Here is a 26509-nt window from a genome sequence, read left to right as displayed (position 1 = left end):
CCAATGATATTCACTGTGGAATATCACTGCAGAAGACACTGGCAGTATGGTGGAAGTTGCAGGTGTCAGGGGACATGAAGTGTGTGAAGTTACCATAACTAGAGAGAAAGTTCTTGGGAAACTGTAAGGTCTGAAGGTGTATAAGTCACCTGGACCAGATGGTGTCCACCCCAGAGTTCTGAAAGGGTGGCTGAAGAGATTGTGGAGGCATTAGCAATGATCTTTCAAGAATCACTAGATTCTGGAATGGTTCCAGAAGACTGGAAAATTGCAAATGTCACTCCACTCTTCAAGAAAAGAGAGGGAGGCAGATGAAAGGAAACTGTAGGCCAGTTAGTCTGACCTCAATGGTTGGGAAGATGTTGGAGTCAATTGTTAAGAATAAGATCTCAGGGTACTTGGAGGCACACAAAAAAATAGGCAGTAGTCAGCATGGTTTCCTCAAGGGAAAATCTTGCCTGACAAATCTGTTGGTATTCTGTGAAGAAATAACAAGCAGGATAGACAAAGGAGAATTGGTTGATGTTATGTACTTAGATTTTCAGAAGCCCTTTGACTAGGTGCCACACATGAGGATGCTTAACAAGCAATGGGACCATGGTATTAGAGGAAAGATTCTGGCATGGATAAAGCAGTGGTTGATTGGCAAGAGGCAGCGAGTGGGAATAAAGGGAGCCTTTTCTGGTTGGCTGCCAGTGACTAGTGGTGTTCCATGTGGTCTTGTGTTGGGACCTTTTTTTTAATGTTATATGTCAATGATTTGGATGATGGAATTGATGGCTTTGTTGCAAAGTTCACAAACAATATGAAGATAGCTGGAGGGACAGGTAATTCTGAGGAAGTAAAGAGGCTACAGAAGAACTTAGACAGATTAGGAGAAGGTGCAAAGAAATGGCAAATGAAATATAGTGTCAGGAAGTGTATGGTCATGCACTTTGGTAGAAGAAATGAAAGGGTTGACTATTTTCCAAGTGGAGAGAAAATATAAAACTCTGAGGTGCAAAGGGATGTGAGAGACCTTGTGCAGGATTCCCTAAAGGTTAATTTGCAGGTTGAGTCTGTGGTGTGGAAGGCAAATATAATGTTAGCATTCATTTCATGAGGACTGATGAAGCCTTATTTGCAGTATTGTGTGCAGTTTTGGGCTGTTATCTTAGAAAGGATGTGCTGAAACTGGAGAGGGTTCAAAGGAGGCTCATGACAATGATTCCAGGATTGAATGGCTTGTCATATGAAGAGCACTTGATGGCTCTAGACATGTATTCACTGGAATTCAGAAGAATGAGGAGTGACCTCATTGAAACCTATCGAATGGTGAAAGGCCTTGATAGAGTGGATGTGGAGAGGATGGTTCCTATGGTGGGAGAGTCTAAAACCAGAGGACGCAGCCTCATAATAGAGGGCTGTCCTATTAGAATGAAGATGAGGAGAAATTTACCTAGCCAAAGGGTGTTGAATCTGTGGAATTCTTCGCCACAGGCAGCTGTGGAAGTAAATTATTAATATATATTTAAGGCAGGGGTTGATAGATTCTTGATCAGTCAGGGCATGAGGGGATATGAGGAGAAGACAGGAGATTGGGGCTGAAAGGAAAAATAGATCAGCCATGATGAAATGGTGGAGCAGACCCAGTGGACCAAATCACCTAATTTTGCTCCTGTGCCTTATGGCCTTATGGTCTAGATTTAACCAAATTCTGTTTGGATTCTGGTTCAGATGGTGCCTGACCTGCTGAGTTTCTCCAGTACTTTGTGTGTGTTTATCTAGTGATCAGCAAAGATGTATAAGCCAAAAAGCCCAGGTTCTATTCTCAGCAGAGTAGATGTTACTCGTCACCTCAGTGAAAAATATTCAGCGATTTCACCTCCCCACCCCCAATCTGAATGTGGGTATTGGTAATGACCATATATCCAAGCAAGTTCAGTCTAACAAAAAAGCACATAGTAAGTAAATCATAAGCATAGCATAGAGTGACTAGCACATGGTACTAAGCTTGGCAAAAATGTTTTGTAATTGGATAGAAAGGGGAAAAATCCAGAGAAAATTAATGAGAAGAGTGAGAGCTGTAGTGATTCCAGTGTTCTGGATTTGAATGTCTTTCCTTGCTGGCTTTACAACATTGATGAGGAGAAACTACACTCATTCAAACAATCACATCTTTTTACAGGCATATGAGGAAGAAAATATGTTCTCAAAACATGCTCTAGAATTATTTCAGTAGTCCAAATATTCATTTAGATTTCCTCTCCAAATATCCTCTGTGAGCAATCCAGTCGAATAGTCTTTGTACTCTGGAAAGGACCCGTTTTCAGACATAGGGCCCATTTCCATGTTGTCTGGCATGTAGGAAAAAATGGAACAGATGGCTGATGTGCAGCTGTAGTGTTGGTGAGTGAAATACTCTTCAGAAGTTGGATAAAAGGACTTAGGTTCCAAGTGTGAAGACTGACAGAAGTCTTGGGCAGACAATGCAACGCGCTGGCTAGAATATTCATAATCCACTGAAGCATATGTAGGAGATCCTGAAATCTAAGAAGAGAACAGGACAATTATACATGTGTGCATCCTAAGGGGTTTATGACTTCAAGCCCCATTCTAAGATTTTATTTGATTAGGGAATAAAATTGATATTTTTCCTTGTACTTTCCTTGTAGATTAGCTTTCCGACCCTTGCTTGTATATTTATATAATCTCCTGCAGTGCCTAAAAAAAGCATTCACCTTTTTCATGTTTTATTGTATTGCAACATTGAATCACAGTGGATATAATTTGGCTTTTTTTGACACTGATCAACAGAAAAGACACTTTTGTGTCAAAGTGAAAAGTTCTCTACAAAGTGATGTAAATTAATTACAAATATAAAACACAAAATAATCGATTGCCTAAGTATTCACCCCCCCCCCCCCTTTAATATGACCCACCAAATCATCACTGATGCAACCATCTGGTTTTAGAGATCACATAATTGGTTAAATGGAGATCTGTTTTTGGAGACCTGTGGGCAGTCAAGGTATTTTAATTTATTGTAGTAAAAGTACCCTGTATCTGGAAGGTCCAGCTGCTGGTGAGTCAGTATCCTGGTAAAAACTATACCACAAAGACAAAAGAACACTACAAGCAACTCTGTGAAAAGGTTATTGAAAAGCACAAGTCAGGAGATGGATACAAGAAAATTTCCATGTCACTGAATATCCCTTGGAGTACAGTTAAGTCAATCATCAAGAAATGGAAAGAATATGGCACAGCTGTAAATCTGACTAGAGCAGGCCGTCCTCAAAACTGAGTGACCATGCAAGAAGGGGACTAGTGAGGGAGGCAACCTAGAGTCCTGTGACAACTGTGGAGGAGTTACAAGCTTCAGTGGCTGAGATGGAAGAGATTGCACATACAGGAACAGTTGCCTGGGTGCTTCACCAGTCACAGCTCTATGGGAGAGTGGCAAAGAGAAAGCCACTGTTGAAAGAAACTCATGAAATCTTGGCTAGAGTTCCAGAAGGCATGTGGGAGACTCTGAAGTCAGCTGGAAGAAGGTCTTATGGTCTGATGAAACCAAATTTGAGCTTTTTGGCCATCAGACTAAATGCTATGCTGGTCATAAGCCGAACACTGCACATCATCAAAACACCACCATGAAACATGGTGGTGTCTGCGTCATGCTGTGGAGATGCTTCACTGCAGCAGGCTCAGGAAGGCTTGGGAAGATAGAGAGTGAAATGAATGCAGCAAAATACAGGGAAATCCTAGAGGAAAACCTAATACAGTCTGCAAGAGTACTGCGACTCGGGAGAAGATTTGCTTTCCAGCAAGACAATGACCACAAGCTTAAATACAGAGCCACACAGAATGGCTCAAAAACAACAAAATTAATGTTTTGGAGTGGCCAAGTCAGAGCCCAGACTTCAATCCAATTAAGAACTTGTGCCTGGACTTGAAAAGGTCTGTTTACTCACAATCACCATGCAATCTGACAGAGCTTGAGAAGTTTTGTAAAGAAGAATGGGGAAAAATTGCAGTGTCCAGATGTGCAAAGCTGATAGAGACCTATCCACCCAGACTCAAGGCTGTAATTACTACCAAAGGTGCATCTATTAACTACTAAATTGAAGGGAGTGAATACTTTTACAATCAATTATATTGTGTTTTATATTTGCAATTTAGATCACTTTGTAGAGATCTTTTTTCACTTTGACACTGTTGATCAGGGTCAAAAAAGCCAAATTAAACCCACTGTGATTCAATGTTGTAAAACAATAAAACATGAAAACGTCCAAGGTGGGTGAATACTTTTTATAGGCACTGTATATAATTGTAATTGTTCAGTGAATTTTCCAGCAATTACGGTCCAGACTTTTCTGTGTTTTTTTTTCCAGAGAAGCTTCTTAGTTTTCCTATAGCACTTGAACCTGGTGATTTTATAGGTTAATTGTTATCATTGGAAATTTGTTATCTCTGCTCTGAGAATGAAGCAACCACAGCTGTTTTTTCCTCTCTTTTTCTCTTTGTTTTCTTGGCTCCTCTTTCTTTGCTTGTTCTTTACTCTTGTAACTTTTAATAAAATGGCCATAAGCAACAAGTTTTATGCATCGTTCTTGACTTTCCAATAACTTCTGGATCACAGAAGCATCAGAATCCAACATAAGTTCAGCGCAGTACCAATTTTATTATATCCTTCATTACCCATTGCTCAAATAGAAAGGAAAAACATTATGCAAAGTTTTAGTGGAGTTTGTGGAAAAGTTTAATATGTGATAAAGTGGGTATGAGTGGAGCAGTGACTATTGGGGCAACAGGACATATCCAGTTCAACATTTGTCATTTAGCAACTGACCTCAGAATAAACAAATTAATCAGGCATCTACATGCTTTTTCTAGAGCTTATCTCCACTTCAAGTGTAAATATTAATTTATGAAGTTATTCACAATATCTTGAGGAAGTGCTAGGAGTTAAGTAACCATTGGTCAGGTTGGTCAGGTTTAATATGTAATTATTAATTTATCACTTTTTAGAAACATAGAAAACCTACAGCACAATACAGGCCTTTCTGCCCACAAAGTTGTGCCAAACATGTCCCTACCTTAGAAATTACTCGGCTTACCCACAGCCCTCTATTTTACTAAGCTCCACATACCTATCCAAAAGTCTCTTAAAAGACCCTATCGTATCAGCCTCCATCACCGTTACTGGCAGCCCATTCCACACATTCACTACTCTCTGCGTAAAAAACTTACCCCTGGCATTCCTCTGTACCTACTCCCCAGCACCTTAAACCTGTGTCCTCTTGTGGCAACCATTTCAGCCCTGGGAAAAAGCCTCTGACTATCCACACGATCAATGCCTCTGATCATCTTATATACCTCTATCAAGTCACCTCTCATCCTCTGTCGCTCCAAGGAGAAAAGGCCAAGTTCACTCAACCTATTCTCATAAGGCATGCTCCCCAATCCAGGCAACATCCTTGTAAATCTCCTCTGCAACCTTTCTATGGTTTCCACATCCTTCCTGTAGTGAAGCAACCAGAACTGAGCATAGTACTCCAAGTGGGCTATGAGCAGGGTCCTATGTAGCTGCAACGTTACCTCTTGACTCCTAAATTCAATTCCATGATTGATTAAGGCAATACACCATATGCCTTCTTAACCACAGAGTCAACCTGCACAACTACTTTGAGCGTCCTATGGACTCAGACCCCAAGGTCCCTCTGATCCTCCACACTGCAAAGGTCTTACCATTAATACTCTATTCTGCCATCATATTTGACCTACCAAAATGAACCACTTCACACTTACCTGGGTTAAACTCCATCTGCCACTTCTCAGCCCAGTTTTGCATCCTATCAATGTCCCGCTGTAACCTCTGACAACCCTCCACACTATCCACAACACCTCCAACCTCTGTGTAATCAGCAAACTTACTAACTCATCCCTCCACTTCCTCATCCAGGTCATTTATAAAAATCACAAAGAGTAGGGGTCCCTGAGGCACACCACTGGTCACTGGTTGAGAGAGAAAGTGCTCAGCCACATGGAGCAGACTCGATGAGCCGAATGGCTTAATTCTGCTCCTATGTCATATGGCGTGAAAGCTGCAGGCATAAAGAACAAAGGAACAAAGCAGAAGTCCTCGTCACCAGTGAAGATCATGATAAAGTCACCTAAAGATTTGGTTTGGCTTTGGAGTCACAAACAAAAAGATAAGGATTTAAGACTGAGATGAGAAGAAAAAAAGATCTTCTCCCAAAGTATGGTGAACCTGTAGAATGAAAGCCATTGAACTGAATTGAATTGAATTGACTTTATTACTTACATCCTTCACATGCATGAGGAGTAAAAAATCTTTATGCACATCTCTGTCTAAATGTGCAATGTGCAATTTATAGTAATTTATAATAAATATTATATACAACAGGATAGTCAATATAACAGTTGCATCAGCATGAGGTCATCAGTCTGGAAGAAGTTGTCCCGGAGCCTGTTGGTCCTGGCTTTTCTGCTGCGGTACCGTTTCCCAGATGGTAGATGCTGGAACAGTTTGTGGTTGGGGTGACTCAGGTCCCCAGTGATCCTTTGGGCCCTTTTTACACACCTGTCCTTGTAATTGTCCTGAATCATGGGAAGTTCACATCTACAGATACACTGGGCTGTCCGCACCACTCTCTGCAGAGTCCTGTGATTGAGGGAGGTACAGTTTCCATACCAGGCAGTGATGCAGCCAGTCAGGATGCTCTCAGTTATACCCTTGTAGAAAGTTCTTGGGATTTTGGGGGCCCATACTAAACTTCTTCGACTGTCTGAGGTGAAAGAGGTACTGTTGAGCCTTTTTCACCACACAGCTGATGTGTACAGACCAGTGATGTGGATGTCGAGGAACTTAAAGCTGTTCACCCTCTCGACCCCAGATCCATTGACATCAGTGGGGTTAGCCCGTCTCCATTCCTCCTGTAATCCACAACAGCTCCTTTGTTTTTGGGACATCGAGGGAGAGGTTGTTTTCTTGACACCACTGTGTCAGGGTGATGACTTCTTCTTTGTAGGCCACCTCGTTATTGTTTGAGATTAGGCCAATCAGTGTAGCGTCATCAGCAAATTTAATTAGCAGATTGGAGCTGTGGGTTGCGACACAGTCATGGGTATACAGGGAGAAAAGGAGGGGGCTTAGGACACAGCCCAGAGGGGCTCCTGTGTTGAAGCCAAATCATTAAACTTATCCAATAAGCAACTGGATATTTTCCCTCAAGATTAGAGAGATGATGAATGGATATGGGAAGAGGGTTGCAATAGGTATTTAATTTGGATAATCTGTTTCTATTACTTCTATTTTTGTTTCGATGTTGTTCTACAATGTTTCTATGTTTCTGTGATTAACATCCCAGGTTTCGGAGTTCAAGTTCATATACACGACTGGGTTTCCTTAATGAATGATTAGGTTTGAGGAATTGGAGATTCTTGGTTCAATGAAGTACCAATATAGAAATAATTTTACAGGAAATAGTACAATCATTGTGCGTAATGTCGACAAGTCATTCCAAGTGCGGTGGAACGGCAAAGAGTGATAGGACAGGTTCACTTACCACAGCTGAGTGATTGTAGTGGGCGGGTGTCTGGTAATTGACTGGGGGGCTGCAGAGACCGTTATTGTACGGGTTGTAAGAGTTGTCAGCGCAGAGGTCAGGCGGGCACGCCTCGTCATAGAAGATCGGGTTCGCGCCGTTCTCTGGGAACTGGTGGATCTGGTAAAAACTGGATTCACAACCGTTAGGTGGAGGGTAAGCATACTGGGGAGCTGGAAAAATCAAAAGCAGAGGATGAGTTAGCAACATTTTCTTCTTGGCTTCCCAACGTTGAACTACATGTTAACAATTACAGGTTCATTTATGTGTTGATGAAGGTGGATAGATTTATTTCAAGTTCTTTCCCTTTCCCGGGGTGCAATGTGATCAAATAAATGTAAGTTACAAACACTGCGAATTGGAAAAGAAGTCAGAAAATGTGCTTTGTTTTTGGAAAATATATTGTACCGTGTTGAAGACTGGGCGCAAGCCACACTGGACAAGAAAGAGTGGAGTTCTTTTGAGCAGAGTAGAATGTTCTTTTTCTAATTGGCTTTTGCAAAATAGCGTGAGGTTGTTGGCTCTGCACAAAATGTGTGGGTGCACGTCGGCAGCTCAGGAGAGCCTCAGAATCTGGAACTGTTTGATTTGCGATGGATTTCAGTTTGACCACTGTGACAGCATCGTACATATTGCTCTGAACTAACCACTTCCTTGCAATCCTCGCATTCGAGGAGTCATAATGGCTCTTTAATGGAACCCGGTAACTTTAAAACTCTTCCAGAGGAGATGTAATTTGCTGTTGGTTCAAATGGATTTCAAATTTGGCTTGTTCGTTTTTCTTTGCGTTGTAACAAAGATCGCTAGGTCATGCTGAGCACAGGACAAATAATTACTTAAGAAGTTTAAAACAAAACCTTTAAAACTCAAGCAAGCCAGGCAGCATCTGTAGGGAGAAGGTTGGAACAATGCCGGTTAAAGATCATTGACCTGAGCTTCTGTCTGCTCTCTACTTCCATCTATTAACTTCAGAATTGCAGCTTCAGGGATTCTTTGCGTTTGTATTGCTTGAATCAGGACCGGAGCCACTTAAAATCTCCCGTTCTGGCGACATTCCTTGGTCAATACCTCCGAAAAATCGACAAGACCCTTCAAATCAAGTGCCCCTTCAGACAGTTTTCAACGTAGCGGTTGTCACTGATACTTCCCGACTTACAGCCAATTAAAACAAGACAGCACTGGCTCGCCATTAATTACGCTTCCTACCGCTACTTTCTAAATAAAGATACTTTATTAAAGAGGGAGATTTTTGTTTCTTTAGTTCTTGGTCGACAACACAGCTCCGAGGTAGGACTGGCAGTGCTAAATGTTTTTAAGTCCAGGGGTGGGTTACCCTTGCTAATGAATAGACTGACAGGTGAACAAGGTCTGCGAAACACGCGTTAGCTCGCTCGGTTCTCATTAAGAGGTGAAATATGAGAGTCTTGAAGAGAAGCATTCATCAGAGGATCGCCTCCTGTCTGCTAACAGCAAATGAGAGGCACCCTCCGCCAACAGCAGAGATGCGATTATCACGGGATAGAACGCTTAAACCGTGCCTTCGATTTGCAGTTTAGATGGCAACCTTTAAATGGAGTCATCCTTTGATGGTGAGAGCAGTGGATGGCGGAGCGACCCCAGTATCTGATTCATTCCAACCCTTTCATCTGCATTCCATTCTCCCACTTTGTGTGCCTGATTGGTGGATTAACTGATTTACGCGCAGTCTGCACTTTAATATTAAAGGCGAGGATACGATATTGCTAAAGGCTGCAGGCTGAATTTTTTGACCCTCCTGGAGAGACGGATGCTGTATCTTGGGTGCCATTTACTGACCTGAATACGAGGGAACGACTGGTTCAGCGACCTGTGGATTGTTGCCTGTGGTAAGCTGCAAATAAGAAAACGAAGGTGGTCTTTAGACAAATACTAACTAATGCAGCAACAAAAACAGCCAGCAGCAGGCTACATTTAGTTATCTTGTACTAATATCAATGCATTTGAACTTAATTTCATTTCATATCTGCGCGAGGCTGCTGAACAAGAGCATTTGCGTCCAGATTTAAGTGTGGGCATTGGTTAGACCGTTTGTTATTGTTTTCGAAACTAGATACTCATTTCCAGATGCCTCGCTTGCAGAATGTACAAGTACAGTAGTAAGTTATGGTGGCGTTTAGGTTTAGATAGAAGTTTTTAATGAGGTCCAGGAGCGTGAAAGTCACGGTGCCTGATACTTTTCAGAGAGCTACCCCTCCCTAAATTGTTAAATGGACACGTGATTTAAATTGAAACCTCCCTGGATCGTGTTTGCATTACATCATCCCTGCCCAGCACCTGATGCAAGATAACTCGTGGATTTTTTCTATTGAATTTAGCTTGGGTAGTGGGAGTTTAATTGCGGTAATAATTCAAAACTGCCTGCTTCATCTTATCAGAACTCGAGTTACTTGGCTACGATGCTGGGGTGATCTGCCGTCGTAGGTTTAATGGCTGGACAGATGTCTTGCCGTCGGAGGTAGTCCGGCTGACGTTTTACAGACAGATCCTGTTCAGAGTTGCAGTGAAAGACGGTCTTGCACTTGTCAAAATAAAATACATATTTGAGTAATTTTGCGCATCAAACATGACAGCGGTATTAGAGGTGAAACCGACTGGACTTGTCAAAAACTGGTTTGGAGTCTGCCAGAGGTCTGGCTCAATCTCTGGCCTGCCAGTGGAAGGTAATTTGCGCGTTTCCATGCAGTAATTCGGCAGATTTTATAATCTTTCCCTGACGGAAGATATCAGCGGGCGTTGGCGTAAATCTGATAACCACTGTATAAGGCCGGTGTGTGGATTCGACAGTTGAAACTGCCAACTGAATTAGAGTCAGGTTTAATGTCACTGACGTGTCGTGAAATGTTTGTGATGGAAGTACATAAAATTACTCTAAATTAGAGTAAGAATGTATTTTTAGAAGTACAAAGAGCAGAATAGGGTTCATGGGCCGTTCAGTCATCTGACGGCAAAAGGGAAGAGGTTGTTCCTAACATATGAAGAGCTTCTTTAAGCGCCCTGATGGTAGAAATAAAAGGCAATGTGCCAAATGACGCAACCTGTTAGAATGCTCTCCGCGATACATCTGTAGAAATTTGCTTGAGTCTTTGGTGACCTAACAAATCTCCTCAAACTCCTAGTGAAACATAGCTGCTGTTGTACCTTCTTTGTAATTGCATCAATATGTTGGGCCCAGGATAGATCCTCAGAGATGTCGACACACAGGAACTTGAAACTGCTCAACAAATTGATCCCTCAATGAGAACTGATGTGTGTTCTCTTGACTTTCACTTCCTGAAGTCCACAGTCAATTCTTTGGTCTTCAAAGTTGTTGTCGTGATGCCACTCAGCCACCTGATCTATCTCTGCATGCCACCTTCTCACCATCTGAGATCCTGCCAACAACAGTTGCATCACTGGCAAATTTATAGTGTTTGAGCTGTGCCCAGCCACAGAGCTGTGGTGTAGAGAGGAATACAGCAGTGGGCTAAGCACACATCCTTGAGGTGTGCCTGTGTTGACTGTCAAAGAGGAGGAGATATTATTACCAATTCACACTGATAAGGTCACTGACTCTCAAATTCTGTTTGTTATGCAGAGTTTGGGAAATAATCCCTCCCCTCTATCTGGAGCAGTTTTGAATCTTTCTCCATTTTGAGAGCAAGAAATGGGTTAACACTAAGTCCAAGTTCATGCTTCAGTGAAACCTGTTCCTTATTTCTCTCTTCACAGATGCTGCCTGACCTGCTGTGTTTCCATTGTTTTCTATTTTATTTCAAAACTGCAGAAGCTGGAAATCTAAACTTTGGTTTTCTACCCTTAAATCATTTTGAGTTCCTTTTCAGAAATGTTATTTCTAAATACATAATTGCATTTTGACAAGCATGAGCAATTGCTGTAATACTTGGAAATAGCTTCCATGATTTCAAACCATATCTATAGTACAAAGTTGATCCTTCTTTGGTGTGCTAATAGAGGGCCAAGCATTGATACAGCCGAGGGTGAGAGATATTGAGTAAAGATTCAAGGAATCCATCCTGGGATGTGGATGATTTCAATTTTATTTAGTGAACTGTGTTGTTTTTTATGGCCTGAGATAGGATAACCCTACAGTAACAAGAGTACTAAGATCCATTCATAGTGGAGGTCCCAGTTTTTGAACACCTCACTGATAGAAGTGAATACCAATTTTCACTTTAGTCAGTGGTTATCATTTGCCAACTACTGTATGTCTTTCTGGGCAGTGTGATACACACTCCAGACAGGGCTGAGTATTGCTGGTCACAAACAAGAGAAAATCTGCAGATGCTGGAAATCTGAGCAACACACACACACAATGCTGGAGGAACTCAGCAGGCCAGGCAGCATCTAGGAAAAGATTACAGTTGACATTCTCTTTTCCTAGATACTGCCTGACCCGCTGAATTCCTCCAGCGTTTTGTGTGTGTGTTTGTTGAGTATTGCTGGTGATGGTGCAGTTCATGGAAGTCGGTGTCAGTGCAGCTTGAGAAATGCATGTTTGGCCTCTGGAGGACAGTTTCACACCTGGCAATTTCTCCTAACATTGGGTATGCATATTATCCATCTGACAGCACATACTGAAATTACAAGTGTAGTGACACCAATGAGAAGTATACTGATGATTTCATTTGATTTATGCAGCTCACACAGTTGTGTAAGTCAAATTGTGAATCAAACAGATATGAAGGTGGGATGAAGAGGGAACTTCAGAATATAACTTCAGTGGCCTGGAGGGTTGGAACAAGTTCAATGTTACAATGTTAATATTTTTAAATGCAAATGCTAAACACTGTGAACCAATGCTAGAATTTCCTCAGGATTTTTTTTACAGAAACTAATCTGATGTTTCAGATTTGCCCTACTTCCAGTAGATTACATTATCTAATTTTACTTTGCAATTATATAAAAATACAGATTGTGTTTGTTAGTAACAAACAAGATGCTGGAGGAACACAGTATTTCAGGGTACATCTGTGGACGGAAATGAACATGATGTTTTGGGATGAGACCCTTCAAAGTCAAGGTAAATTTATTATCAAAGTACCTATTACCATTTACTAACTTGGGATTCATTTTCTTACAGGCATTTACAGAACAAAGAAATAAAATTTACAAAAAACTATACAGTATATATAACAAGCACTGACAACCAATGTGCAAAAGAAGATGAACTATGCACATATATTTCAAAAAACTGAGAACACGAATTGTAAAGTTTCCTTTGAAAGTAAGACTAGTTTGTAAAATCATTTCAGGATTGAGGTGAGTGAAGTTATCCGTGCTGGTTCAAGAGTCTGATGGTTGTATAGTAGTGACTATTCCTGAACCTGTTGGTGTGGGACCTACTTCCTTCCTGATGATAGTAATGAAAAGAGAGCATAGCCTGGACCTGAAATGTTGACAGTCCATATCCCTCCACTCATATGCTGCCTAACACACTAAGTACCTCCAGCTTGGTTAGTGCTTGTTGTGTCCTTTCAGAACCCCTCCAAAGCACTTTACAGACAATGAAGTACTTTTGAGAGGTCATTTCTTTCAGACAATTTACTTCTAATAAGCAATAATGACCAGACCATTTGTTCTTTTTGGTGATATTGAGAAAGGGATTGGAAGTCATTGGAGGTGAAGCAAAATTTGCCAGGACAAGAGCCTTGGAGCCTTTCATGCCCACTTACAAGGGGCACAATTTAAATATTCATTTAAACCACAGCACTTCTGAGTTAAGTACTGGATTGGACAATAGCCTAAATTATTGCACTCTAATCTTTGGAATAGAGCCTAAAGCCAGAACCTTCCTGTTCATATGTCCAAGCTCAGTTTATTCAATCATACACATGTATACTGCCAAATGAAATAACGTCCCTCTGGACCAAGGTGCATAACTCAGTACATATAACACACACATAAAGTAATAACACAACGCATAAAGCATGGTTTGACCAACTGAACTGTAACTGACACTTTCATAGCTTAACACTGTAACCTCTGAAATTCAGAAGCTCTAATGTTTAATCTTGAGATGCTTGTGAGCATATTAATCAAGACAAGGCTGGCTAGGCCAACAATATTCCTCACATTTAAGATTCTAGTTTTGGTTTTCAGGATGGGTCTGCAGAAAGTCTGACACATCAACAGCAATGTGGTTAACTTAGTGAAGTACTCCTCAATGCTTCACAAAACGGATGTCATGAGCACTATGTGTGAAACCAAGACTGAAATAAGACCGTCTTCAGGGGCACTCATTCTATTGTGAAATCAAGGTGAGATTACTCTTTTTGTGTTAGCAAGTTTTTTCTGTTTTTACTTTGTTCTTGAGATTGGAGATGATGTAACCTCAAACTAAGCCCAAGTGACTGGTCTAGTTGGTTTGTTTTGGGTTTGTGCTCTCTTCACCCTCCTCCCCAATCTTATGGATGAAAATCTGAACTGGGATTAGCACTAAGACAATATCACACTGCTGGTAGCACCAAGTTTCTGCTAAAGTAAGACTCTGTCAGCTCTCAATGCATGTAAACAAGTGTGTGAAGAAGAGTTTAGGCTTGTCTCCAGTATATATGTCACATAAATAAGTCCACCAAACCAGATCTTCCATCAATCTCAAACTGTGGGAACTAGCTATGCACTAATTAACTATATTGCTCCCAGCACTGCAATTCAGAAATCCTACATTATCTCATGCATAAAAAAGCTATATATATATGTCTTCCCTTTAAGTGACTTGAGGACATGAAGACTGAAATGTGGACTAGATTAAAAAAATCATCTAGCCTATTTCTACAGAAACAAAATCACAGCACTTCCACTCCCTACACACACAATTACAGCAGAAATACGTTGGTATCTTTGCCATAGCTGTGATGTCACCTCACCGCCAGAACTCTGCTGATTTAGCGCTTTCAAACTCTGCTTTAGTTTATCATCAAATACACCAATTGTAATGAAATGTCTTGCTTACATCAAATTCAGAGTAAACAATATACAATGACAATAATGAGTACAGCAATTAATACAGCGATGAGTGTCTGCCTGCAATGCACTTTCAAAGCAAATTTATTATCAAAGAATGGGTATGTCACCATATACTACTTTGAATACAGTCTGGGTTTGAGGAAGTTGGGGATGGGGATAAGGCTCAGCAATCAAATATCTATTGAACACTGGCAAAGGAGGAAATAAACATCTTTGACAATGTGCTGCAGAAATACTTTACAGATTTATGTCAGGTACAATTGAAGTTACTTGCAGACCAAGTCTTACAAGTTGTATGTTCAAATATCTTGTAGCAAACATCAGAAATTAATACAATTTTGATACTGATATTCTATTACATATTCAAGCTAGTTACAACAAGTTTGAATGTTGCATATTTGTATCCTCTCAGTGGAATCCGAGGACTGTAGAATTAACCTCAAAATACAACAGTATCTCTCAATGTCATCATCTTGACTAGCTATTTGATGGATTATCTGCAGAATTTATTTGTGATCCTTGCTTTTCTGAACTGGGCAAAAAAGTGCAGCTAAGAGCACAGAAGGAAAGTCAATAAATTACAAATCAATGCAATAATGAAGGGATACACCCGGTGGCCAGTTTATTAAGTTCCTCCTGTACCTAATAAAGTGGCCATTGAGTTTATGCTTGTGATCTACTGTTGCTGTAGCCCATCCACTTGAAGGTTTGATATGTGGTGTGTTCAGAGCTCTTGTGGACACCACTGTTGTGGTTATTTGAGTTCCTGTCAGTTTCACTCGCTGGATTTTTTTTGTTTTTCACATCATTCTCTGTAAATTCTAGAGACTGTTGTGTGTGAGAACTAATGTGCCAACACGTGTTGCTCTCTCTCTAAGATGCCATCTCTTAAATGGGAATGGTAAACGAGTTCATATTGACCCACTCAGGTTATGGGCTTCCAGATTGTTTTGCCACAATTTCAGAAATTAAAAATAATCATTATCTTTCCACCTTGGTCAATGTTTAATATTCAATGACAAAAAAGCAACTTGGCTCACACCAATGTTGGTATTTTTAGGAACTTGCTATATACCAATTGGTTACAACATTTCATATTACTGTGACTTCATCACTCAAAGAGTGTGACATCTTTTGTAAAGACGTGAAATGGTCAAATTCAGATCCATTTATTAATCACATCAGAATTGATACATACAGGGAAATAAGTTGTTTGTGACACTGTCTAAGTGTGTGCTGGAGGCAGCCCGCAAGTGTCGCTGCATATTCTAGCGTTAACGTAGTATGTTCAGTGTTTGACAGAACAACTCAACCAATAACAACAGCAAACCAAGCCCTTTACCACCCACACATAGAGAAGGTCTTGAACCGAAGAACAGGCCATCTCTGAGTCTCCAGTAGATTCACTTCATTAAAAACCGTCCTGCTCTACACACCCTTCAACTTAACAGGTGCTATTCTGAAGTCTGCAAAGGCAGATTTTGAATATGTTGGTACCAGTTCTGTTCAAAGTTTCATGGTCATCAGGTTGTCCTAAATAATGACCAGGACAACATAGATGTGTGTGTCTAGATTATTGCAATAAGTATAAAATTAACCCATGTTTTGGTAATTGTGATTATGAAGAACTCTATCATCTAAAAGAATGGTTTTATAAATTCAGCTCTGATGCTTACTGGAGAGACGCATGCAAAGATGCACCACATTTTAGCATTAATATTCTTATAGATTATTTCAGATGATCTTCACCAATGTAGTTTCATGTTAATACTAGAGAATTACAATGTTTCCCAGAGCTGAAACACTCCAGAATGCAGTGCAAGATGAAGACATTGTCTCAAACTTGCTAAAACTTGACTAAAACTTGCAACCCCACTGAGTGAAAGTTTACATTTCAGGGTCTAACAAGTTTGTATTCAAACACCAGTGAATTTATTAAGGCAACATATAAATACAAGTACAATTTTAAGGGAGGGCTAAAGAATTGGGGTATACTCTATGTATGCAAATATGGCAAGACAGGTTCAAAAATGCAAATCACTGTTTTGGACACCGACTGTAACGTGTGTCCCTTTCTGGGCTCTATGTATCAGGAAGGATGTCAGAGGGTATAGACTGCAAAGGAGATTTGCCAGAATAATGTCAGGATGATGCTGTGGGCTTCATTTGGGTAGAGAGATCAGAGAAAGTGAGATTATCCTCATTCAAGGAAGTCAGGGAAAGGTTTTACTGAATTATTCTAAAATTATTGTAAGTACAATAACCATGAAGCATATTTTTTTCTTTGACAGGTTAGATGAGCACAGATTTAATGTACTTGGCACATGTACTGAACTTGGAGAGGTTTGTGCAGCAGGCTGTTGGGATCTGGAATGCACTTGTAGGAAAGCCCAGTGGAAGCAAATCCACTGTAAAAATTTCCAAAGCAAATTGGATATACACTAGAAAATGAAAATAAAAGCACACAAGTAACAAAAGGGTAGGGGAATAGTCTAGTACAGGCACAATGGACCAGAGGGTTTTTCACTATAGGTTTCCTTGAGCCCAAAAACCTGATCTACTATTCCATCAAATCTGCTGATCTGACAATAGCCTCAGCTCCACTTAAGAACCCATTTTCTGAGAGAAGAATTTCTTCCTCATCTGTTTCTAATGCATGACCTGTAAGTATGCCTGTTCTAAATTCATCAACAAGGAGAAACATTATCTCAACATCTACCGATCCAGACCCCTCAGAATCTCCTGCTTTAATAAGATTATCCTTAATTCTTCTGAAATCCAAAACAAATGGGTCCAACATGCTTAATCCTTCTTAAGAAACCTTGCCGGTTTGAACCTTGTTGAACATTTTTGAACTGACACCAACGTAAATATACCCCATCTTAATGGAAGCAAAAATGTATGCAGGCCTACAAGTGTGATCTTAACAGTTGCAAAACTTCTCTACGCTTATACTCCACCTCCTTAGCAAGGAAGGCTAATCTGTTGAAAGACCATAAGACATAGGAACAGAATTATGCCATTCTGCCCATTGAGCCTGCTCTGTCATTCCATCATGGCTGATTTATTTTACCCCTCAATCCCAGTCTCCTGGCTTCACCCTGTAACCTTTCACACCCTGACTAATCAAGAACCACCAATCTCTGCTTTAAATATATACAGTGACTGGGCCTCCACAGCATTCTGTGGCAAATACCACAGATTCACAATCCTTTGGCAAAAGAAATTCCTCCTCATCACTGTTCTGTGGGCATCTCTATTCTGAGGCTGCACCCTCATGCAAAGGATTTGTATTGAATTTAGTATGAAAGCACTCAATAGTATTCTGCATTTTTCCTCTCCAAATAGACCATATTCTTTTCTAATCACCCCATCAAGGTGGATACCTTCTCATTTCCCCATATTCCACTCGCAACGTTTTTGCTCACTCACTTAGCCTACTGAAGTCACTTTGCAAGGTCTTCACATTCTCCTCTCCTGCTTTCCACCTGCTTTTGCTACAACAGACCCGATCCCTTCTGCTAGGCACTGTTGTGCTTAGCATCACTTTATGGACATCAAATCTATTTATTGTGATTTTTTTTATTGTGTTCATTATTTTATTGTGTGTGTGTGTGTTTTTTTTTGTGCTACATCAGATCCGGAGTAACAATTATTTTGTTCTCCTTTACGCTTGTGTGCTAGAAATGACATTAAACAATCTTGATGGTAAAGTGGCACTCACAACTAATGGCAAAGTTTTCCAGAGAGCTCACAAAACTACTAGATGCTCTAGTAGATATACTTCTGAACTGCAATTGCTGTGGTCTACAGCCTGTAATTTCCCTTTTAAGGATGTACTTTTGAACCAACTAAATGATTTGGCACTTTGGCAACCTCCTGGGGGGGGGGGGGGGGGGATTCAGCAAACTAGACTCTCGTGTGTGCAGGTATGGCCAGGACAGCCATCACTGGGGGTGGATGCTGCATCAAGACCTGGTTGGCTCCGTTACTCTGTGCAAGAATAAAATAGTCAAATGTGAGAGCAGAAAATGAACAGGTATACGGTGATGTCTGCCTGTGTTTGACCTGCCTTCTTGTCTTCTTGCCACGGCCATCAGGTGGAAGGTGCCAGAGTCTTGGGTCCCATGCCGCCAGATTTGGGAGTAGTCGTTAGCCTGCAAATGTCTGGCTTCACTCACCTCCATGCTGAATGGGTTCTGCAACCGTGGACTCATTTTGGGGACTCTTGCAGCTTGTGTTCCATGTAGTTTTGTTTACTTTTTTTTACTATTTGATCAAGGCCAAGGGCAAAAGATGGACTGATGTTCAGCTCACTACTGTGTGAAATTTTCTTGCTTCAGCACTAACCTGGCTCTGTGGCTGTGGGCTCGCCTTTAGGGACTCTGCAGTGTTATTTCTCTGTGTTATTTCTGGACTTCTATTGTTTGCACAATTTGCAAACACATTGAGTGTTTTGTCTTTGGGTGTTTTTTTTAATGGGTTCTATTGTGTTTCTTTGTTTTGTGGCTGCCTGCAAGAAGCTGAATCTCAAGGTTGTATAATGTATACATACTTTGATAATGAGCTTTGAATTTTGAATAAAGTAGACTGACAATAGTTGAGATTCCATCACTGATATCTCTCAAGTCAGTTGCCATGCTCACCATTCCTCTATTTATCCTGATATTGCTTCCAATGTCATGGAGCTTATAGCTAGTTAGAATATAGCACTAAGCCTTCCAGAACCAAGTGTCATGTAACTGAAACAAAAACACAATTATGTTGCACCTTTCACGATCGCTAGATTTCAGATTAAGATTAGCTTTGTCACATTTACTTCAAAACCTTGAAATGTTTCCACACCTCTGGTGCCAACATTGCATGACCACAACTCACCAGCCCTGTAGGCTCCCCATGCAATCATGAGGAGAATGTACAAACTCCATAAAGACGAACTCTGATCGTTACACTGCCATGCCACCCCACTCAGAATACATGCGATGAGGCGTGTTAGATTAATGACCAATGCAGTGTAGGCAACGTGGAGCATGCCACAGTCCTCTAGACTGCAATCTGATGTTGGTTGAGGGGTAAAAATTAACTAGAAAGTATGTTCCTTCCCTTCCCAGTCCAGAGTTTGAAGCACAGTAATCTGCACTGACACTCTAGGTCAATGGTGGGAGGTAGCATGTACAGCTAGCAGGTGACTTTGGATAAAATGTTAAACGGAATATGGACATAGCACATAGTGTCATACATGGAAAAAAGCCCTTTGGACCAATTGGTCCATGTTGTACCAACTGTATTTCCCAGTTATCTGGTCCCATCTGCCAATGCTTGTCCCACTGTCCTGTAAACCTCTCCTAACCATGTACTTTGTCTAGATGGCTTTTAAATGTTGCTAATGTGATGGCCTCAAACACTAATTCGGGTAGTTCATTCCAATTATACACCACCCTTTGTGTGAGGGAGCTGCCTTTGATATCTCTCTTAAATCTCTTACTCCTATCTAAAATCTTTTGCTCTTAGCACCTCCTCCATAGGAAAATGACTGTGCTTTTACCCTGTCAGTGCCCCTCATGATCGTGTATATCTCTACCAGATCACCCCTCAAATTCCTATATTCCGGGGGAGAAAAGCCCAAGTCTATCCCTCTTTGTAACTCGGGCCCCCAAGATCAGGCAACATCTTGGTAAGTCTTTTCTGACCCTTTCTAGTTTAATGACATCTTTCCTATAACAGGGTGACCAACATGTACACAACATGTGCAGTCCCACCAACATCTTGTATCAACACAACATACCTTCCCAACTCCTCTACTCAGTGCATTGACTAATGAAGGCCGGTGTGCCAAACACCACCTTTACCATTCAGTGAACAATGTGATTGTACTCTAGGTCCCTCTGTTCTATAACACTCGCCAGGGCTCTAACATTTACTTCAGTTTGAACTCCCAAAATGGCCTTATTCTGGATTGAAAACCATTTGCTATTTCTGAGCCCACACACTGTACCTTGCTGATCAAGATCACCCTGAAATTTTTCATAATCTTTGACACTATCGCCAACACCACCTATTTTAGTATTATCCACAAAATTGCTAGCCATGCCTTGTATATTCACATCCAAATTACTGATAAAAATTACAGATTTCCAATTATATCAGTAATCCAATAAAAGAACACACACCCCATGATTCCAAAGCAGAATACTGGGGGGGGGGGTCTCCCCTGTGTTTGACCAATATTTAAATACTTAATCTTCAATAAATATCACTGAAGTGCCACCTGATCATTATCCATTGTTGTTTGTAGGACAAGCTATGCACACAACACTGCATTTTATTCACAGCTAAAGTGACGGTCCTTCAAAAATAATTCTTACTGGTTATAATAAATCTTGGCATGCTGCAAGTCACTCCATAAATGCAAACCTTGTTTTTTTTCCCCACTTAAGACAATACTACAGAATCTTTTGTGTCCAGCCTGTCTGAAGTAGCAGGCAAGCCGTTATCTTAGCTTCTTGTATAAGGGGCACAACCTCTTGGTTTTGTGCTAACATTACTGGAGTACAACTTGAACCTTGAATTTATGCCTGTTAAACCAAGCTGATATCTAGAAGATATTTCTGTTAGCAACTGCTATTTTGTACAGTTACCAAGTTTCATAGAATTAACTTTTTAGACCTAAAAAATAATTTATTGCCTTGAAAGATTCTGTGTATTGCGAAGCTGGCATGCAAAGGAGATATACATACTGTTGTGGTGGTTATTGCAGCTGCTGCTTGAAGTGCCCTTCTCTGCTGCAAGAGCTCTTTCACTGTGATCTTCACCCTCACTCCTTGATAAACCTTCTGTTTCTCTGCTGAAGAAATTGACATGAGATTATAACATTTGTGACCAGACACATAATTTCTGCATGACAAATTCTGCACTGACTTGAAAATGTTGGAATTGCTCAGTGGGACAGTCAGCATCCATAGAAATGCCAGTATGGTGAGCATTTTTTTTAAGTCTTAGTCACATGGCTTGTCCTTTTAAATATGAATAAATGTTCGTTGATTTCAGTTTAAGAAAGTAAGGTTTCCTCTGGGTGCTTCGGTTTCCTCCTACAGTCCAAAGACCTACAATTCAGTAGGTTAATTGGTCATTGTAAATTGTCCCATGATTAGGCACGGGTTAAATTGGGGGGTGGGGTTGCTGGACAGCACAGCTCATGGGGCCAGAAATAAACAAACAGAATGGGTGGCATGACAGCGCACAATAACAGTTACAGCACCAATGACTCTGGTTCAATTCCACGACTGTTTGTAAGGAATGTTCTCCCCATGACCAGGTGGGTCTCCTCCAGTTGCTCTGGCTTCTTCCCACATTCCAAACATGTATGGGTTAATAGATTAATTGGTCACATGAGTGTAACTGCCTGGAACAGTCTCATTGGGCCAATAGGGCGTTGACATGCTGGAGCTTTAAATAAAAATAAAATAAAGAAAATAAGTGATTTATATTTTTTAGGTGCTTTCAAAGTTGTTTTCGAATTTGAGAAAATGAGTCGGCTGCAGAGTGAAGAAACAAGTATTTTTGACACTGCCAAGAAACAGGGAATTGTCCATCAACTTTTCCCATTTTGTCGGGTCAGTCACTGGAAAACAGCTGAGTACTAATGGGAGGGTAATAGGACTGATGATCTTTATTCTGACTAACTTGTGTGTACTCTTCAGTACACTATCTCTTTTAATAGATGGGGAAATTTAAAAGATATGAGATATATTATCAAATTAAAATAATTCTGTTCTGAAATGTAAATATTTATGGTAAGATATACAGTTTGATTCAATCAATTTTTATTGATCAGAATAAATATTAAATGTAAATAGCTGTTAGAAAATTGGAACAAAAATATGCTAGCAATGATCCATAAATTACAAAAAGCAATAATTTTTACTTCTTCAGGAAAAGTCTCAAAATAGTTTGTGCTCTCACTGTTTTGTTGTGGAGAAACTAAATTGCACCTTGCCATGTTCCACAATAAGAAAAGTGACCAGATAATTTACTTGGTGATGTTAGTTGAGAGATAATTATTGAAAAGGGCTATTAAAGCTAAAATTTCACACCCAGGCAGGTAATCTGATCAAAATCAGGTTTAATATCATTGGTACATGTCATGAAATGTTATTTTGTGGCAGCAGTGTAGTGCAATACATTAAAAAATCTATAAATTACATTAAGAAATATGTAAAATTAAATACATAGTGCAAGAAGAGAGCAAACAAGGTAGTAGTGTTCATGCATTGGTTCATTGCCCATTCAAAATTTGACAGAAGAGGGAAAGAAACTGTTCCTAAAACATTTAAGTGCGTGTCTTCAGGCTCCTGTACCTCCGCTCTGATGGTAGCAATGAGAAGAGGACAGGAGGTACAGAAGCCATATAGAATCAAACTATCTAGTTATCCACCCCCCCACCCCCCCCATCTATCACCCTATCACTGCACTGTAAATACTTCAAACCATTTTTTATAATGCTGTTTACATTGTCAATACATACTGGTATTTATGCATATTTTATTCCATATCCGTTCTTTAACCTCTAACGTATTTTTATATAATTCTTTACAATTGTTTCTGCCGCATGGTGCGCTAACACAACACAGCACAGCAAATTCCTAATGCATGTAGTGCAAGTATGAGTACAATGTTCTCCTCAGAGATTGTCTATTGGTGGGTCCTCAGGTGGCTGATCCAGGATCCTCGTATTCTTTTATTGGAGAACACCTGTGCGTAACTTTATTTAACGTGTGGAGGCTGAATGCACAAATCACAGTCATGGTCCTGTGGCTTAGAATGCAAAACAACCGGGGACTCTTCACTGCTGCTGTGATGTGTCATCATCGTCTTCCACCAGCTCTACTATTGAGGTCTTAGTTTGATTGTTCTTTGTCTGGAGCTTCCCCCTTGAGCTCACCACCATGGGTGACCCTACCAGGAGCTAAGCTCAAGATAGCTAACGTCCAGACAGCATCGATCTCAGGAACTCTCAAGCCTCTCCATCATGACAAGGTGATGATCATGGAGAAGCTTAATACATGTAAATATACTGTATATAGTGAATAAAGTTGATTCTTGCTGAACTCCATTTCCATTCTTCAAATGTTTCTATAGTGTTTTTAATATTTCTACCTGATGCAGAGGTTCTGGTTTGTACCTCAACAAGGTTGAGTGTTCCAAAGCAAAACTTTCCATACATACTGCCCTGTACAAGCAATTTCATCATGGGTCCATTTATCTGAAGTGGGGCATCATTTCATAGATCAACATAGAGGAATTTAAATTCAGTTGATTTCTTCAACTTTTGCTAAATTCTCCTCTCTCCTTTTCCATTTTAGCTCCTCTCTTGCCCTTTCTCTTCAGCTGCCTAACAACCATGGTGCCCCTCCTCCTTCCCTTTCTTCCATGTTCAACTCTCCTCTCCAATCAGATTCCTCCTTCTTTAGCCTTTACTTTTTCCACCTAATCACTTCTCAGCTTCTCAATTCATTTTCCTCCCCCCACCCACCATACCCTTCACCTTCACCTCTCACCTTCCAGCTTGTACTCCTTCCCCTCCCCGACCCCTACTTATTTTGGCTTCTTCCCCCTTCCTTTCCAGTCCTGAAGAAGGGTCCTGGCCCAAACTGTGTACTGTTTATTCCTCTCTATAGAGCTGCCTGACCTGCTGAGTTCCTCCAGCATTTTGTGTGTGTGTTACTCTGGATTTCCAGCAACTGCAGAACCTCTTGTGGTTTTGATTCAAAATCTTCAGGGTTAAAACACATTCACTGTTTACTGTTACAGCTAAGCTGAAGATAATGGCGGTGTGTAACCTAATACAATATCCCAACATGCTGAACTGAGGTACATTAGAAAATGGTGGTGTAGAATTGTAAACACAGATAGGTTAAGGACTGTTCTAAAGACAGAGAGGCAAATACCACAGCTTTGGCATAGATTTCTGGAGCCTAACGGCCAAACACAGCTCTAGTTCAAATTAGTTCCTGTGCCTGTGAATCTGGGCTAATTGCGAATATGGAATTTGGACTTTTGAGCTGCTTTCCAACAAGAATTTACAAAACTCCCCATTTTGTGGATAAGCTTTGGAAAATACATGGAAGGCTGTTTTTTTTTCCAAGTATTCAATAATGATAAGGTAGCCCATTATTACAAAAATAATATTTTATTTGATGCAGGTCACTTTCATCCAAAACATCAACAGTCTACTCCCCTCCATCGATGCTGCCTGAGCTGCTGAGTTCCTCCAGAATTTTGTGCATGTTACATTTAAATTTGGATGCTTTTGGCAGAGTTCACTAAGCAAATGAACAAGGTACACAACACAGGCATCCTTCCTCACTGCTGTGAAATCACAGCCATGCAATCATGCACATGATTGAGTAGGTGGTGCTTTTCCTTCAGAGTCTGAACATTCCTAGTTCAATTCCCACTCCAGAGAAGCGCAGAAACATCTAGACTGCCAATTCAGTGCGCTAGCTTTGCATTGTCAGAGGTATTGCTTTTAGAGATATTACTGCGAGTGTTGAGGGGTTCGCAATCCCTTTGAGACTCTTTTTGGCAAAGAGCAGGGAAAATGAACAGATCAGTTTCTTGTCAAATACACCAGGGTGCAGTAAAATTCCTTGCTCATGTAAACCTCGGAGTAACTACCAAGCACAGTAATGATACATTAAGTCATAGAAAATAACACCATAGACAATAAGATATAGCAGCAGAATTAGGCCATTTGACCCATCACGTCTGCTCTGCCATTTCATTAGGGCTGATCCATTTTTCCTCTCAGCCCCAAACTCTTGCCTCCCCCCACCCCCAACCCACTGCATTTGACCATGCCTTGACCAATCAAGAATCTATCAATCTCTGCTTTAAATATACAGATTCATCACTCTTTGGCTGAAGAAATACCTCCTCATCTCTATTCTAAAAGGACACCCATCTATTCTGAGGCTGTGTCCTCTGGTCTTGGACTCTCCCATCATAGGATAAATTCTCTTCATATCCACTCTATTAAGGCCTTTCAACATTCAATAGGTTTCAATGAGATCCCCACGCATTCTTCTGAGTTCCAGTAAGCACAGGCCCAGAGCCATCAAACATTCCTCATGATAAGCCTTTCAATCCTGGAATCATTTTTGTGAACCTCATTTGAACCCTCTCCAGAGTAAGCACATCTTTTCTAAGATAAGGGACCCAAAACATCTCAGAATACTCCAGGTCAGACCGCACCAGCGCCTTATGAAGCCTCAACATTACAGCCTCACTTTTATATTCTAGTCCTCTTGAAATGAATGCCAATATTGCATTTGCCTTCCTCACCACCGACTCAACCTGCAAATGAACCTTTTGGGAATCCTGCCAAGTCCTTTTGCAACTCATACTTTTGCATTTTTTCTCCATTTAGAAAACAGTTTTCACTTTTATTTTACTTACCAAAGTGCATGTCATACACTTCCTGGTGCTGTATTCCAACTGCTGCTTCTTTGCCCATTCTCCTAATCTGTCTGCCCAAGTCCTTCTGTAGTCACTCTGCTTCCTCAACACTACTTGCCCCTCCATCCATCTTTGAATTGGCCACAAAGACATCAATTCCATTGTCCAAGTCATATAATGTAAGAAGGAGCAGTCCCGATACAAAGCCCTGCAGAGTACCACTAGTCACCAGTAGCCTTTATTCCCACTCTTTGCCTCCTGTCAATCAGCCACTGGTTTGTCCATGCTAGAATCTTTCCTATAATACCATGTGCTCTTAACCTGTTTAACAGTTGCATCTGTGACACCTTGTCAAAGGCCTAAAAATCCAAGTACACAACATCAACTGATTTCCTTCAGACCTTTCAGTTTCCAAGCATTTTCTCCTTAGTAATAGCAAC

At 40.7% G+C, this 26509-nt stretch overlaps 1 protein-coding gene across 1 annotated transcript; it reads right to left on the bottom strand.

Moving 5' to 3' along the window:
* Positions 1 to 2214: 2214 nt before the first annotated feature.
* linc.pou2af1 (lnc RNA pou2af1) lies at positions 2215 to 23713 on the bottom strand. Its single transcript, XM_059956740.1, has 4 exons — positions 21350 to 23713; positions 9423 to 9477; positions 7569 to 7780; positions 2215 to 2529 (listed from the first exon to the last, which is right to left on the bottom strand). Exons 1-4 carry the CDS (start codon positions 21593 to 21595, stop codon positions 2215 to 2217), a joined length of 828 nt encoding a protein of 275 aa, XP_059812723.1. The 5' UTR covers positions 21596 to 23713.
* Positions 23714 to 26509: the final 2796 nt, after the last annotated feature.

The sequence above is a fragment of the Hypanus sabinus genome, chromosome X2 (assembly GCF_030144855.1).
Source record: "Hypanus sabinus isolate sHypSab1 chromosome X2, sHypSab1.hap1, whole genome shotgun sequence".
NCBI lineage: Eukaryota > Metazoa > Chordata > Chondrichthyes > Myliobatiformes > Dasyatidae > Hypanus > Hypanus sabinus.
The sequence above is the reverse complement of the archived record's forward strand: the minus strand, read 5'-3'. Positions and strand labels throughout refer to the sequence as shown.